The 15,888-nt window shown below is 41.2% G+C and overlaps 1 protein-coding gene across 1 annotated transcript in view; it reads right to left on the bottom strand.

Annotated features, from left to right (window-relative positions):
- LOC110497641 (gamma-aminobutyric acid receptor subunit rho-2-like) overlaps positions 1-15,888 on the bottom strand; it is a 35,235-nt gene that overhangs the window by 3,421 nt on the left and 15,926 nt on the right. Inside the window, exons 3-7 of the mRNA XM_021573885.3 lie at positions 4,558-4,625; positions 3,569-3,792; positions 1,058-1,140; positions 664-804; positions 211-363 (exon numbers count right to left, since the gene is read on the bottom strand). Of these exons, the coding sequence (XP_021429560.1) occupies positions 211-363; positions 664-804; positions 1,058-1,140; positions 3,569-3,792; positions 4,558-4,625 (669 nt within the window). The remainder of the gene's footprint in view (positions 1-210; positions 364-663; positions 805-1,057; positions 1,141-3,568; positions 3,793-4,557; positions 4,626-15,888) is intronic.

Here is a 15,888-nt window from a genome sequence, read left to right as displayed (position 1 = left end):
GTATTCTTTCTTGTAATCGTACAACACCAATATATCTTCATCAGGTCTGACAAAGAGGGCTTTATTGTTCAAGGCTCGACGCTGAAAACCATTGTGATACTTACACAATACCTCCAAATGCCGGAAATTTGACAATGAGGGGAATAAGCAGCGCTAGAGACGACAAACTGTAAGACTTCTGAGCTATTGGTAGCACCACCATCATTTTACCCAGGGAGACGCGGGCTGGGACGGCCCTGCGGTCGATCCAGAAGGACACCCAGGACAGCATGACCATGAGGGTGGCAGGGAAGTAGGTCTGAAGCAGGAAGAAGAAGATGTGTCTCCGCAGGGTGAAGTTGATGTACAGACGATTGTACCAGCCTGTACCGGAGGACACAAAACCAAAGGAAAGTATGGGTCAATAATATCATGGGAATGTCAATGCTTATGATTCCCTCCATGTGGTTATTGTGATGATGACTTAAATGACTGTGTATTAAATGACTGAGTTTTTAACTCAAATCATGTAGTGTGGTTGATCCCTGTGCCAATACCTAATTGACCACTGATCATGATCCCTAATCTTAGTCAATACCTTTAGCTCAACCAAAATTACCCTATTTGTCCGTAACATTGATCTGCCGTCTTAACTGTACTGTACTGTAATGTGGTTTAGTGTACCTGTGCTGCTGTAGAACGCCAGGTGAGAGGTGGTGTGGAACTTCTGGATGAGGAACTGAGAAAGGGAGATACGGTCGTCCGTACTCAAGGACTCATCCCCACTCTTCCAGTACAGCATCAGATCCTCATCCGTATAGGCATCTGGGGAGCACAAACATTAGATATATTCTCCATAATATTGTTCTGTTTGTGTATTTACTTTAGTGAAAAATACTAAATGTTGTGCCCAGTGGGAAAAATCCTAACTAGAGATATCGTAGGCATTTGAATACATCATCTTTTGATGTCAAATGGAGATTTCTGTGTGTATCTAAGTTAGGATTCATCCCCTTATTAAAATTGTGAGAAGTTATGACAGTATCAGCCTTAATAGTAGTTGATGACAGTTACTCACAGCTCTCCAGCTCCAGTGAGCAGGTCTGGGTGTCCAGAGGAAAGCGGCTGAAGTCCATGTTACAGGCTGCGGTCACTGTCACTCTGTACAGTAAGGACAACACAGATCCATGATGTGACATCAACTAACCTAAGATTCCCCTATGAGCCTGTTTGCAACACATAAAGTTATTGTAGAGGGTCCGCACTCAAAAAAGTTATTGTATTCTAGCACAAGATTTTCAAAGTTGTATGGTACTTTCTCTTTTTGCCTTTTGTAATAAATAAATAGCATGACATAACTTTGAAAATTATTTTTTTTTGAGTGCGGACTCACTACATACACCATCACCTATTTACAACACCAAATTAAGTTGGTCCTTTCTGTTGTCCTTATTATTCCATACAACCAATTCAATACTGCTTATAACTATGTAAACTCAGCAGAAAAAGAAACGTCCTCTCACTGTCAACTGTGTTTATTTTCAGCAAACTTAACATGTAAATATTTGTATGAACATAAGATTCAACGACTGAGACAAACTGAACAAGTTCCACAGATGTGACTAACATAAATGGAATAATGTGTCCCAGAACAAAGGGGGGGTCAAATTCAAAAGTAACAGTCAGTATCTGGTGTGGCCACCAGCTGCATTAAGTACTGCAGTGCATCTCCTCCTCATGAACTGCACCAGATTTGCCAGTTCTTGCTGTGAGATGTTACCCCACTCTTCCACCAAGGCACCTGCAAGTTCCTGGACATTTCTGGGGGGAATGGCCCTAGCCCTCACCCTCCGGTCCCAGACATGCTCAATGGGATTGAGATCCGGGCACTTCGCTGGCCATGGCAGAACACTGACATTCCTGTCTTGCAGGAAATCATGCACAGAATGAGCAGTATGGCTCGTGGCATTGTCATGCTGGAGGGTCATGCAAGAAGGGTACCACATGAGGGAGGAGGATGTCTTCCCTGTAACGCACAGCGTTGAGATTGCCTGCAATGACAACAAGCTCAGTCCGATGATACTGTTACACACCGCCCCAGACCATGACGGACTCTCCACCACCAAATCGATCCCGCTCAAGAGTACAGGCCTCACTGTAACGCTCATTCCGTCTACGATAAATGTGAATCCGACCATCACCCCTGGTGAGACAAAACCACGACCCGTCAGTGAAGAGCACTTTTTGCCAGTCCTGTCTGGTCCAGCGACGGTGAGTTTGTGCCCATAGGTGACGTTGTTCCCGTTGATGTCTGGTGAGGACCTGCCTTACAACAGGCCTACAAGCCCTCAGTCCAGCCTCTCTCAGCCTATTGTGGACAGTCTGAGCACTGATGGAGGGATTGTGTGTTCCTGGTGTAACTCGGGCAGTTGCTTTCCTGTACCGCAGGTGTGATGTTTGGATGTACCGATCCTGTGCAGGTGTTGTTACACGTGATCTGCCACTGCGAGGACGATCAGCTGTCTGTCCTGTCTCCCTGTAGCGCTGTCTTAGGCGTCTCACAGTACGGACATTGCAATTTATTGCCCTGGCCACATCTGCAGTCCTCATGTCTCCTTGCAGCATGCCTAAGGCACGTTCACGCGGATGAGCAGAGACCCTGGGCATCTTTCTTTTTGTGTTTTTCAGAGTCAGTAGAAAGGCCTCTTTAGTGGCCTAAGTTTTCATAACTGTGACCTTATTAATTGCCTACCGTCTGTAAGCCGTTAGTGTCTTAACGACCGTTCCACAGGTGCATATTCATTAATTGTTCATGGTTCATTGAACAAGCATGGGAAACAATGTTTAACCCCTTTACAATGAAGATCTGTGAAGTTATTTGGATCTTTGCAATGATATTTGAAACAACAGAGTCCTGAAAAAGGGATGTGTCTTTTTTTGCTGAGTTTTGTAGATGGTCTGAAAAAACATGAATAACAATAAACATGTTCTCAACCCATTACAACACAATTTGTGCATCCAATGTCTGGTGAATGACTTTTGGAAGCATAATAGAACAATCTGGCATAACCAACAACTTAGTAGCACCTTCACATTTTGGCCTAGTTTTCAAAAACTGATTAAAAAAATTATAATCAGCCAGAAGCACATTTCAAATCAAAAACAAACAGAAGCAAAATGCAAATTAATCTTCTTGTCTAGATGTCATCATACATCCTGCACAGAACCATGTTATTTTTCATATTAAAATTTAGGATACTATTAACATTCTAAACTGATGACATTTCGTTCTTACATGTCAACAGCTAAATACATCATCCCAGTATTGAGAATTTTAGGAGTCGATCACTTTGTAGCAGGGGAGGCGAATCGTGGCAATGGAAGGCCCCAGTGTGTGAAGGCTTTTGCTCCATTCCATCCATACCATAAGGTTGTGAAATTCCGGTAACTTTACAAAAATGCCCAGGTTTCCAGAAATTCCAGGATTCTGGATTTCCTGCTTATTCCCATCTCATTCCAGAAATCATGGGTATTTTGGAAAAGTGACCGGAATTTTTGAACCATAGTCCCCAAAGCATCCCAGACCCACCTCAGGCTGTAGAGGACGTGTCCGTCGGGAAAGACCCTGAGCATGATGTTGTCTGTGGTGGTGTCGTGGATGAAGGATCTCTTGGAGTGGACAAAGAACACATCTGGCACCCAGATCTTCTTCACCAGACGCCCGTCAAATGTCATGCTCTTATTGGTGGAGCTGGTGAAGGTCAGACGCTCATCCTTCCAATAGTGTCTCAGGTACAGAGTCATGGTGAAGTCCTATTGGGGAAAGGGGAAAGTTATGCATTTGCCAGTACCCAGGATGAGTGAACCAATAGAATGGTCTAAAATGTAGAAACTTTATGATCCAAAATGAAAGTGCCCAGTGATTGTGCAAAACTATACCCAATCGTAATCATCCCAATGAGTAAGTTACACAAATCTATGTGGAGCTTTGACTTTGAGAAAAATGCTACAGTTTATACATGTAAATAGAAATCAACCCAGCTGTCAGTGCTTACAGCACTTTGGGTTGAAATCCTGTTGGGGGTGACATTAAGTGTAGCCTGAAAGTCAATGGTCAAAGCAGTCTCTTTGATTTCTCTGCAACCTCTCATGCCTCTGGAGTTGAGCTCCACTACAAAAAGACTCAAATCTCCTCCTCAGCTTTTACCCCTTCCTACTCCTCATCTCCCTCCGTGTACTCCAACTCCTCACAAAACCCCTAAAGTAGAGATCATCCCTCTCTCACTCCCTATTTCACCCCTCTCCCTCATGTAATGACTAGCAACAGTTGGGAGTACCCATCATTATGATGACCATCTGCAATGGTAAATAAAGACAATCCAAATGTTAGTAGTCTGTTACATAAGGGATTTACCAGGACAAAAAAATACAAACAAAACGTGTCCATTTGGATTCAGGAAGAAATGGCATAAGTGTTAATGATGTGGTTAATTTACTATAAATGTATTTCCATAATGCGCAGTTGGAAATGTTTGTGTCATAACTTGGTAGTACAAAAATTGGTTAGCCTTAACCCACCATGTCTACTTCTGAGATGCTGTCCAAGCTTTCCACTTGTACGTCCACTCCAACAGGAATAGCCGGGCCTGGAAAACAAAACGAAAGAAACCACATAGAAAAACATATTTGTACAAAAAGATGAAGAGTTTTGTATACTTGGGTGCAGAAATAAAGCGCTGGGGAGAAGAAGCAATATTCGTTGTGCAGGCCTCTCATTCCTTTATCTCAGTATTATTTCTTAGTCCAGCACCGGTATTCTTAAATTTAAGATGTGCATATCACTCTCTTTTGCTTCCTACAAACTACAGTATGGCATGTCAGGTGGCACAAAGATGGTGATACCTGGTTACAGGGATTGAGCTGGATTCTCCCACAGGCAATTAGGAGAATGATCCGCGTTGAACTTCAAAGCAAAATCATTGCTTTGTCGTTGCATTACCTGACCCTACGTCAACAGTGAAGAGGCAACTCTGGGATGCTGGCCTAATAGGCAGAGTTGCAAAGAAAAAAAGCCATCCGACTGGCCAATAAAAAGAAAATATTAAGATGGGCAAAAGAACACAGACACTGGACAGAGGAACTCTGCCTAGAAGGCCAGCATCCCGGAGTCGCCTCTTTGGTGTTGACGTTGAGACTGGTGTTTTGTGGGTACTATTTAATGAAGCTGCCAGTTGAGGACTTGTGAGGCGTATGTTTCTCAAACTAGACACTCTAATGTACTTGTCCCCTTGCTCAGTTGTGCACCGGGGCCTCCCACTCCTCTTTCCATTCTGGTTAAAGCTAGTTTGCTCTGTTCTGTGAAGGGAGTAGGACACAGTGTTGTACGAAAGCTTTAGTTTCTTGACAATTTCTTGCATATAATAGCCTTCTTTTCTCACAACAAGTTTAGACTGACGAGTTTCAGAAGAAAGGTCTTTGTTTCTGGCCATTTTGAGCCTGTGATTGAACCCACAAATGCTGATGCTCCAGATACTCAACAAGTCTAAGGCCAGTTGTATTGCTTATTTAAATCAGAACAACAGTTTTCAGCTGTGCTAACATAATTGCAAAATGGTTTTCTAATGATCAATTAGCCTTTTAAAATGATAAACATGGATTAGCTAACACAACGTGCCATTGGAACACAGGAGTGATGGTTGCTGATAATGGGCCTCTGTACGCCTATGTAGATATTCCATTAAAAATCAGCTGTTTCCAGCTACAATAGTCATTTACAACATTTACAGTGTCTACATTGTATTTCTGATCAATGTGATGTTATTTTAATGGACAAAAAATGAGCTTTTCTTTCAATAACAAGGACATTTCTAAGTGACCCCAAGCTTTTGAACGGTAGTATATTTTGATTTGTTTCACACTTTTTTGGTTACTACATGATTTCATGTTATTTCATAGTTTGATGTCTTCACTATTATTCAACAATGTAGAAAATAGTACAAATAAAGAAAGAAAAACCTTGAATGAGTTGGTGTGTCCAAACTTTTGACTGGTACTGTAAATGGGAGCGGAAACTTTGGGGTTTAGTACAAATTCCGCTGGCCAAATTACGCAACTGCATTCTGGTACTAAAAGTAGGGCAAGTACCCGAAAAACCTCTCACTGTACTGTCTTTCATGTAATGGCCTTGCAGTACCTCTGTTCCACCCACAGTGGCAAGCAGTGAGTAACACTTAAATCTGTGTAATTCAATAGAGGACAAAGGCCTATATTCAACTCAAATTTGTCATATGCGCCGGATATAACTGGTGTAGACTATCATAAAATGCTTGCTTATGAGCGCTTACCAACGATGCAGTGTTTAAAAATTACAAATAAAATTGTAACACAAGAATGGAGCTATATACCAGTACAAGATCAATGTCCAGATGTCTAATATTAAGGAAGTCTTGAGATATTGCTCGCCTCAGGTAGAGTACCTCATGATAAGCTGTAGACCACACTATCTACAAATAGAGTTTTCATTTAGATTTTCCTTAGCCATCTATTTACCACCACAAACCAATGGTGGCACTAAGACCTCAATGAGCTGTATACGGCCATAAGCAAACAAGAAAATGCTCAACCAGATGCGGCACTCCTAGCGGCCGGGGACTTTAATGTAGGCAAACTTAAATCAGTTTTTGTCACGTTTACTCCCACTCCCCGGTGCTCTACGTCGCCAGTTGTCTCATCATTATGCTCACCTGCCACCCTCGTTACACGCACCTGTGCCTCATGACACTCACCTGGACTCCATCACCTTCCTGATTACCTCCCCTATATCTGTCACTCCCCTTGGTTATTTCCTCAGTTGTTGACTCTGATTCTGTACGCTACTTGTGTTTCTTGTTTTGTTTCATTTATTATTAAATTCACTCCCTGTACTTCCTTCCCGACTCCCAGCGTATACGTTACAGAATAACAACTCACCAAGGGGAAACAACAGGGATTCATAATCTTTTTACTGGTGACTTTGGGTCCAAGTGTCGCTGCCGAAGCAACAGGGATGCCTCAGCTGGCCCGTCAGGCTTCCTTGCCTCGGCTGGCTCGACAGGTTCTCAAGCCTTGGAGTGTGGTGCCAGGACAACCACCTCTCCCTCAACATGAGCAAGACAAAGGAGCTGATCGTGGACTACAGGAAAAGGATTGCTGAAAGCGCCCCCCATTCACATTGACAGGGCTGTAGTGGAGCGGGTTGAGAGTTCAGTTCTTTGGTGTCCACATCACCAAACACACCAAGGCAGTTGTGAAGAGGGCACGACAACACCTTTTCCCCCTCAGGAGACTGAAAATATTTGGCCTGGTCCCAGATCCTCAAAAAGTTCTACAGCTGCACTATCGAGATAATCCTGACCGGTTGCATCACTGCCTGGTATGGCAATTGCTCGGAATCTGACCGTAAGACACTACAGAGGGTAGTGCGTACGGTCCAGTACATCACTGGGGTCAAGCTTCCTGCCATCCAGGACATACATACTCGGCTGTGTCAGAAAAAGGACAAAAAAATTGTCAGACTCCAGTCACCCAAGTCTTAGACTGTTCTCCCTGCTACAGCACGGCAAGCGGTACCGGAGCGCCAAGTCTAGGTTCAAAAGGCTCCTTAACAGCTTCCACCCCAAGACATAAACAATTATTAAAACGGCCACCTGGATCCCTAAACAGAACTTGTTACAGGGAATAATGAATAAAGAGGTTCCCCCTCCCAGGTTCCTGAGCCTGTTTAGGGATCTAAATAGACATTTGAATATGACTGAAGGAGTACAGTTTTAGTTTTTAGTTGACTTTTGAATGTTAGAAGTATATGTTTTTCACCTTTCCCTTCTCCAAATTATTTTAGAAAAAGTTTAACCTTGCCTTTTGCCTGATCCATTTGTGGTTTCACAGTGGGTGAAAAAAAAGTTGGGTAATGTGGTGAGGGTAACCAGAAGTGGTCTAGTGATAATTGTTTGTGTTTCTGTTGGTCAGAGGTGGAATGCGCTTGGAGTAAAACGAATGGGGGGAATTAAAGTTAATTGTTTCGGTCTCAAGAAAAGGGCACAAATGAAAGGACTGATAACTGGGGTAGCAGTAAATATAAAAGTTGACCAGCTGAGGGGAAAGATTTACGGTGTATGTGATACTCGTCGTTTGATGTGACACAGACAGGGTGGCGAGAGTGGGGAAACAGAAGAGTCATTGTCTGTTCATTTGAGTTTTGAAGTTGAGTCTTTGCCCGACAAAGTGAAGTTAGGATTGGTCCCAAGATCCAGACCCAGTGAGTTGAGGCCATGACAAGGTCCCCCTTTCCTGAGGTCAAATGACTGAAAATCTGGTCTTTCTATGTCAAAAGGTTTTGTTAAATTTCAGTCTTCTGTGATGTATATAAAGTGTAATATTTGTATGCAAACTCAAAATGTAATACATATACATCTCTAACATGGTACAGGTGTCTTTTTTTTAAGCTCATAACCATGTGTGTGAGGTGTATACTGTTTATACTTTGTTTAAGACTTAAGACTACCAAGAAACACTGTGTGACCCTGATTTAACCCACTGCAGTAAAAGGTTATTAAAGACCGAATTTATGTGGTCTTGAGTGGCCCAACACCAACACCACTCGATCAAGTGTCCATGGGCCTTTTCTTCAATTGTAAGAAACTCAAGTAAACAGTACAGTAGAACCCAGTACATTACAGTACAGTATAGCACAGTATAGCACATTAAAGACACCTATGTTTCTGCCAAATATATGTAAATGTTTGGGCTCTTGGAGCATTGAGCCCCACTGCTGGCTCCCCTTTTTCCTGAAGTGTGCACTTGTCCACTACCCACATGGTAGTCCTCTGTAGCTCAGAAGAATGGCGATAACGCTGCCGTATATTAGGTGTTCGGTAGTGACACTTAAAAATACATGAAGATTTATCAACTTGCTAACTCATTTTCTCAAAAATGTTTGCAAACAGACTACTCACCATGTGGCCATGCTGGAGAGGAGTACCATCCCATCACCTGGTGATATTTGTATGGGTGTGGCTTAAGGCACATTCATTCTACAGTCTTTCAATGTGTGTTTCGATAGTGACATCAACGGAGGGGACAGCATTTATTTTTTTTTTTTAAGATTTGTTAAAAATCTACAAGTAAACTACAAGATGTTCTATTGAAATAATAGTGTTTTAAAAATTCATGAAATGCTTTATTTTCAAACACATCTCAATAGAAATAAGTGCATAAACAATGTACTATATTATGTACAATGTAATATACAGTGCCTTGCGAAAGTATTTGGCCCCCTTGAACTTTGCGACCTTTTGCCACATTTCAGGCTTCAAACATAAAGATATAAAACTGTATTTTTTGGTGAAGAATCAACAACAAGTGGGACACAATCATGAAGTGGAACGACATTTATTGGATATTTCAAACTTTTCAAACTTAACAAATCAAAAACTGAAAAATTGGGCGTGCAAAATTATTCAGCCCTCTTAAGTAAATACTTTGTAGCGCCACCTTTTGCTGCGATTACAGCTGTAAGTCGCTTGGGGTATGTCTCTATCAGTTTTGCACATCGAGAGACTGAAATTTTTTCCCATTCCTCCTTGCAAAACAGCTCGAGCTCAGTGAGGTTGGATGGAGAGCATTTGTGAACAGCAGTTTTCAGTTCTTTCCACAGATTCTCGATTGGATTCAGGTCTGGACTTTGACTTGGCCATTCTAACACCTGGATATGTTTATTTTTGAACCATTCCATTGTAGATTTTGCTTTATGTTTTGGATCATTGTCTTGTTGGAAGACAAATCTCCGTCCCAGTCTCAGGTCTTTTGCAGACTCCATCAGGTTTTCTTCCAGAATGGTCCTGTATTTGGCTCCATCCATCTTCCCATCAATTTTAACCATCTTCCCTGTCCCTGCTGAAGAAAAGCAGGCCCAAACCATGATGCTGCCACCACCATGTTTGACAGTGGGGATGGTGTGTTCAGCTGTGTTGCTTTTACGCCAAACATAACGTTTTGCATTGTTGCCAAAAAGTTAAATTTTGGTTTCATCTGACCAAAGCACCTTCTTCCACATGTTTGGTGTGTCTCCCAGGTGGCTTGTGGCAAACTTTAAACAACACTTTTTATGGATCTCTTTAAGAAATGGCTTTCTTCTTGCCACTCTTCCATAAAGGCCAGATTAGTGCAATATACGACTCATTGTTGTCCTATGGACAGAGTCTCCCACCTCAGCTGTAGATCTTTGCAGTTCATCCAGAGTGATCATGGGCCTCTTGGCTGCATCTCTGATCAGTCTTCTCCTTGTATGAGCTGAAAATTTAGAGGGACGGCCAGGTCTTGGTAGATTTGCAGTGGTCTGATACCACTGTATCCAAATCCGGCTTTAAACTTCTTCACAACAGTTTCTCGGACCTGCCTGGTGTATTCCTTGTTCTTCATGATGCTCTCTGTGCTTTTAACGGACCTCTGACACTATCACAGTGCAGGTGCATTTATACGGAGACTTGATTACACACAGGTGGATTGTATTTATCATCATTAGTCATTTAGGTCAACATTGGATCATTCAGAGATCCTCACTGAACTTCTGGAGAGAGTTTGCTGCACTGAAAGTAAAGGGGCTGAATAATTTTGCACGCCCAATTTTTCAGTTTTTGATTTGTTAAAAAAGTTTGAAATATCCAATAAATGTCGTTCCACTTCATGATTGTCTCCCACTTGTTGTTGATTCTTCACAAAAAAATACAGTTTTATATCTTTATGTTTGAAGCCTGAAATGTGGCAAAAGGTCGCAAAGTTCAAGGGGGCCGAATACTTTCGCAAGGCACTGTATACAGTATGTACAATGTTCATTTTATAATATGTTTGTTGTTGCCTTGGATTGAAATAAAACATATGATGTAAATAAATGTCCTAAATTTGGAGACTTAACTGGAGGTCTTTTAAATAGTCTTTTGGGGTGGGACTACAATTTGTACCACTTCTGTAGAATGCCCATGTATGGAGACAGATTCACTGCAGCGAAGACATTATTAGGAGTCATAGCTGACATGTTATTTCAGAAGAGGTTGTGATTTGGATTGGCCTGCAAGCTGCTTTTTGATTGTCTGTGATTCAAAATCACTTAATGCGGAACGTCTTCACGGTTTTGCTTCTGAATCGGTCTTCGATTCTCAATTAAGAGTCTCTGAGCTGAGAATAAGATGAGGGTTGCATCCCAAATGGCGCCCCATTCCCTTCATAGTGCACTACTTTTGACCAGGACCCATAGGGCATTATATAGACTAGAATATAGTATGCAGTGCCCTATATAGAGAATAGGGTGCCATTTACTGGATATCAAAGTGGCTCTCCGCTCCCTTTTAAGATGCATAGTTATTAGCTTGTCTGTGGAAACAATTATAGATTTTTTTTTATTTGCTATTACATGATGCAATTTCCAATTTCTGTTTGCATCACTGGGTGCAATAAAGGCTTTGGTTAATTGGGATAACTTGCATAGACAATAACTAACCTAAGTGCTAGAAGTTTCACTCTAAGTTACATACATTAACATAATGTGGATAAACTGCATAAATGTAGCCAGAGGAAAGATCTGAATCTAAATCTAGAGCTGCATGCATTGTGGTTTCACGCCTCCATACTTGAGATACTACTGCATATCACACAGCAACACATCCTACAACCTGTTGGTCATTTGTTAACATTTATCTACTTATCTATCCTGGGGCATCTGTGATCGGATTAGATTAATGTCCATTGGGTAAACAATGCTGGTACATGTTCGAATAAACACACCCAGGCCTATTAATATGCCTATTGTTTGTGTGTGCGTGTGCGCGTGTGTGTATGTATGCATCTGCATTCTGTCACTCTGACCTTGGTTCGATTTGCCCCAACTTTGTCCCAGTTCGGTCTGACATTTGGCCTAAAAGAGACCCAGGAGATCAATAGTTTCTGACTGTTTCTGCATAGTAGCCATAGTAGCCATGCAATGTTCTCTTTTTACAACTTGCGATAAATCAACACATAGCGATTTACAGTCAATTTACATTGACATCTCAACTCATTGAACTAAGTGGTGAATGTAACAGTGCAACAGCCTAGATGTCATTATAAGGAGTATTATATTGTCTACAGTCAGAAGCTGTCTGGAGTCAATTTGTATTGAATTATTTAATAGTATGAACTAATGAATAATATTGATATATTATAAATAATATTCCAAATCCCCTTAAAAAAAAACTTGGCAGCATATTGCATATCAAAGGTTTTTAAAGACATCCCGGAGTGATGTCTTTATGCAAACTCCATGCACTTCTGTTAAACGACTTCATGTTGCCCTCTTCTAGTGCTTTGTGGAGCAAAATTGAGGTCAAGTCGACCTACAGACATGCAAAAATGCATTGCAAACTGGTCATGTCTTCAGGCTACATCCCAAATGGTACCCTATTCCCAAGTAGTGCATTATGTTTGCATTTAGTAGCCTATATTATCTGGTTCAGAGAAGGACATCTGTATATGTGAGCATAACCTCTGTCGCTAAAATGGCTTTTCAAAAGAATTAGCAATCTGCAGATAATTACATTTTAATGCCAACTCTTGACACACGTCCCAAACAAAACCCACGTTCGAGAGAGAATCTAATTTCCCTTAAGCCAGGTATTAGAAAACAATGTACCATGAAACTTTTCAAACCGTTAATCAGGCCAAAATACTCTGGGACCCTCGTTCCAAGGTGAACAGGTAGAACATTTATTGAATGACTAATCTAGATTTTTTTTTCTGTTTCTCTGAGACATGGCTGAAGAAATGTTCTCCTTTTTCTGACTTCAATGAGTGCAGAGGGGGTGGATTGCTTATGTACATGAAATCTAACTTTAAATGCAATCGTATCATATGGAAACAGGCCAATGACCTTGACTGTATGGGGCTGAATGTCTTCCTCTCCCCTCATATATCTCTCACTATTATTGGATTATATCGACCACCAACATCTGATATCTCGTTTTATGACCATCTAAATGCCATGCTTAAAGAACACGATCAAAAGAAGGAGATCATCTTCATGGGCGATTTAAATATATTCAAATCCACCACCTTTAACAATTTTTGGGGTTGACTGTCAGCGAACTGACTTAAAGATTTTCAACCAAGACCACAGTTCTCACTCCCATAGATAATAATAAACCAATATTCAGAATTCCTGAAATCTCAGCATCAGCAGTGGGCAGTATTACTAGCTTCTTCAAGAGCTTGAGAACTAAATATGTATTTGGTCTAGGCACTGTATTCTTGAAGAGACACAAATATTCTCTGATTGCCCCTCTTGTACATCTAGTTAATCTGTCCATCAAATATGGGCTCTTCCCCAATGCTTGAAAGTCTGCTGCAGTCATACCTGTTATAAAATCTGGTGACCCAACTCTGGTGGAAAATAACCAACCTATAAGCATTCTTCCAGTGCTATCAAAAGTATCTGAAAGATGGGTGGCTGATCATCTGACTGATCACCTCAATCAGGGCAACTCCATACATCAAATGCAATTTGGATTCAGAACTAACCAATCTACCGAAACAGCCAATTGCTATTTTCTGAAATGCACTAAATCTAAACTGGACATAGGTGGTGAAGTCAGTCTTTTTGGATCTTAAAAAGGCCTTTGATACTGTGAATCATGAGGTCCTCCTATCCAAACTATCCTCCCTTAATGTGTCCACTGAAGTTATTAGTTGGATGTATTCCTATCTGGCAAACAGGTCAAAGGGTTTGTCTGGGGGACACTCATTCGGACTCTCTTTACCATAACATTGGGGTCCCACTAGGGTCAATATTAGGCCCCCTTCTGTTTACCATCTATATAAATGATCTCCCACTTGCTTGCCCACAAGTTAACATGCAGATGTATGCAGACAATACAGTTCTGTATATACACTCAGAAAATAGACATCTAGTTGTTAACAAGTTAACTGAAGCTATGGTACATGTTTCTAAATGGATGACTAATTATTGCCTGCATTTAAATATTTAAATAAGACTGTTTGTATGAACTTCTCTAAGAAATCCATTGATTATTCCCAATTAGTTCTTGTTAATGTGTCTAACTTCAGGTATCTTGGCGTCATTTTGTACTCCAACTTGACATTTAAGAAACATGTGAACAAAGGTGGTTATAACACGGTCAAGTTTTGATTATCCAACTTTAGGTTTATAAGACCTTCCTCTGGAAGCCGCCAAACTATATAGGCATGCTATGATCTTCTGACATCTGAGATATTGCCTCACATGCTCGTCACAAGCAGGAGCTAATATTCTGAAACCAATCGAATCACTATACAAACAAACACTTAAGATTTTTGATAACAAACCAAAACGGCTACCACCATTGTCATATAATTTACAAACATAATTTATTTAGTCTGGATAGCTTTAAGCAGTATGTAGATGCAAGCCTTGTCTTTAAGATCCTGCATGGTCTTGCCCCTCCACCCCTATACCAGAATATCATGCTCAAGGAAAGCCCCTCCAGGATAACAAGGGCAGTAACTAGAGGGGATTGGTGTCCCTTTTCCACACAGTAAAATTGGTCAATCTGCCTTCTCTGTTAGAGCTACAATATAGTGGAATGCAATGCCCACGGACTTGAGAAGCTACACTGATTATTGTATTTTTTCATTTAAATTGAAAACATGGCTCAAATCTATCCAAACCTGTACACATGAGTTATCTGTGGTTCCTCATATGCAAGACGACATTTGATGATAATGTTATTGTTGTTGTTAGAATTGTTAGATTCTAATTATTAGAGTAAGAACTCGACGGACACTGTGAAAGCTTAAACCAAGTCTATTTTTCCCAAAGGATCAAACATATTCACACGAGCACTAGTATTTAACCCTTTCTCCTATGCTGAGTCTCCTCCGACACATCTGAACAGCCAATGCATCTCTGTTGCTAGACAGAACCTTTAGTGATATCGGTTCTTCCTCACTTCATATGACCTGACCTCTGCCCCAAAGTGCTCACTCCTCCCCAACTCATGGCTGTCATGGTGACTGGTACCAGACTGTGTCTCTTCTCCTCACAGAGGATCCCTGATGGCTAACAATAACCTATCCTGACATAATGTAAATGTTATACATTACCCTCTCTCCCTCAGTGACATGAATAAGTATATTTCCTACTTTCAGAACCCAACAGAATGATATATTATTGGATGTAATGTATTTGTATTTTGTATTGTTTTTGTGAGTATTTGTATAGTGGCTGTGTAAAGGCCCTTACCTGCCTGGGGACTACAGGTGCAAATGAGCTTTGGCTAACCCCGGCACATTTACATGGATGTTGCATTATTGTAATATTGATGTTGATTAATGTGCATTGTCCCCTATAAACAAATAAATTATGTAGGAAACAAGGTGCCACTTGGGATTCAGACAAAATCTACTGATCACCCCAAAACTGTTGTTCAGCAAGACGATGTCACTGCTAGTATAATGTATGTTACAGTAATGCTCTTAGTACTACTCAGTACTGTAAGTATTTAGTACTACTCAGTACTGTCTGTGTCCTTTAGTGCCCAACTGAGCCAGCCTGGCAGCACATCTGGTCTGTCTGTTGAGACAGTGTTATGGATGGTAAACAGCTGTCAGCAGAAGTCTCTAGTGCATTATGTGCTAATCCACACGGTCAGCAGGAGGATCCCCTGCCAGTTTAATCTGGTCATGATCGTTAGCATCGCCGGCTAGGTATCACTGGCTAGGGTAAGCTAAGGCTAGCAGCTAGCTACAGCAGCTAATACAAATCTAGATGTGATGGCTAGGCTAGGGTTAAGTATACAGCAGATGGCTACGGGTTAAGCCAGCCGTCAGTGAGTATTGCTTAGCCTTGGC

The sequence above is a fragment of the Oncorhynchus mykiss genome, chromosome 19, assembly GCF_057628025.1.
Source record: "Oncorhynchus mykiss isolate SJ-2025 chromosome 19, ASM5762802v1, whole genome shotgun sequence".
Lineage (NCBI taxonomy): Eukaryota > Metazoa > Chordata > Actinopteri > Salmoniformes > Salmonidae > Oncorhynchus > Oncorhynchus mykiss.
This window is presented reverse-complemented; position numbering and strand designations above follow the sequence as displayed.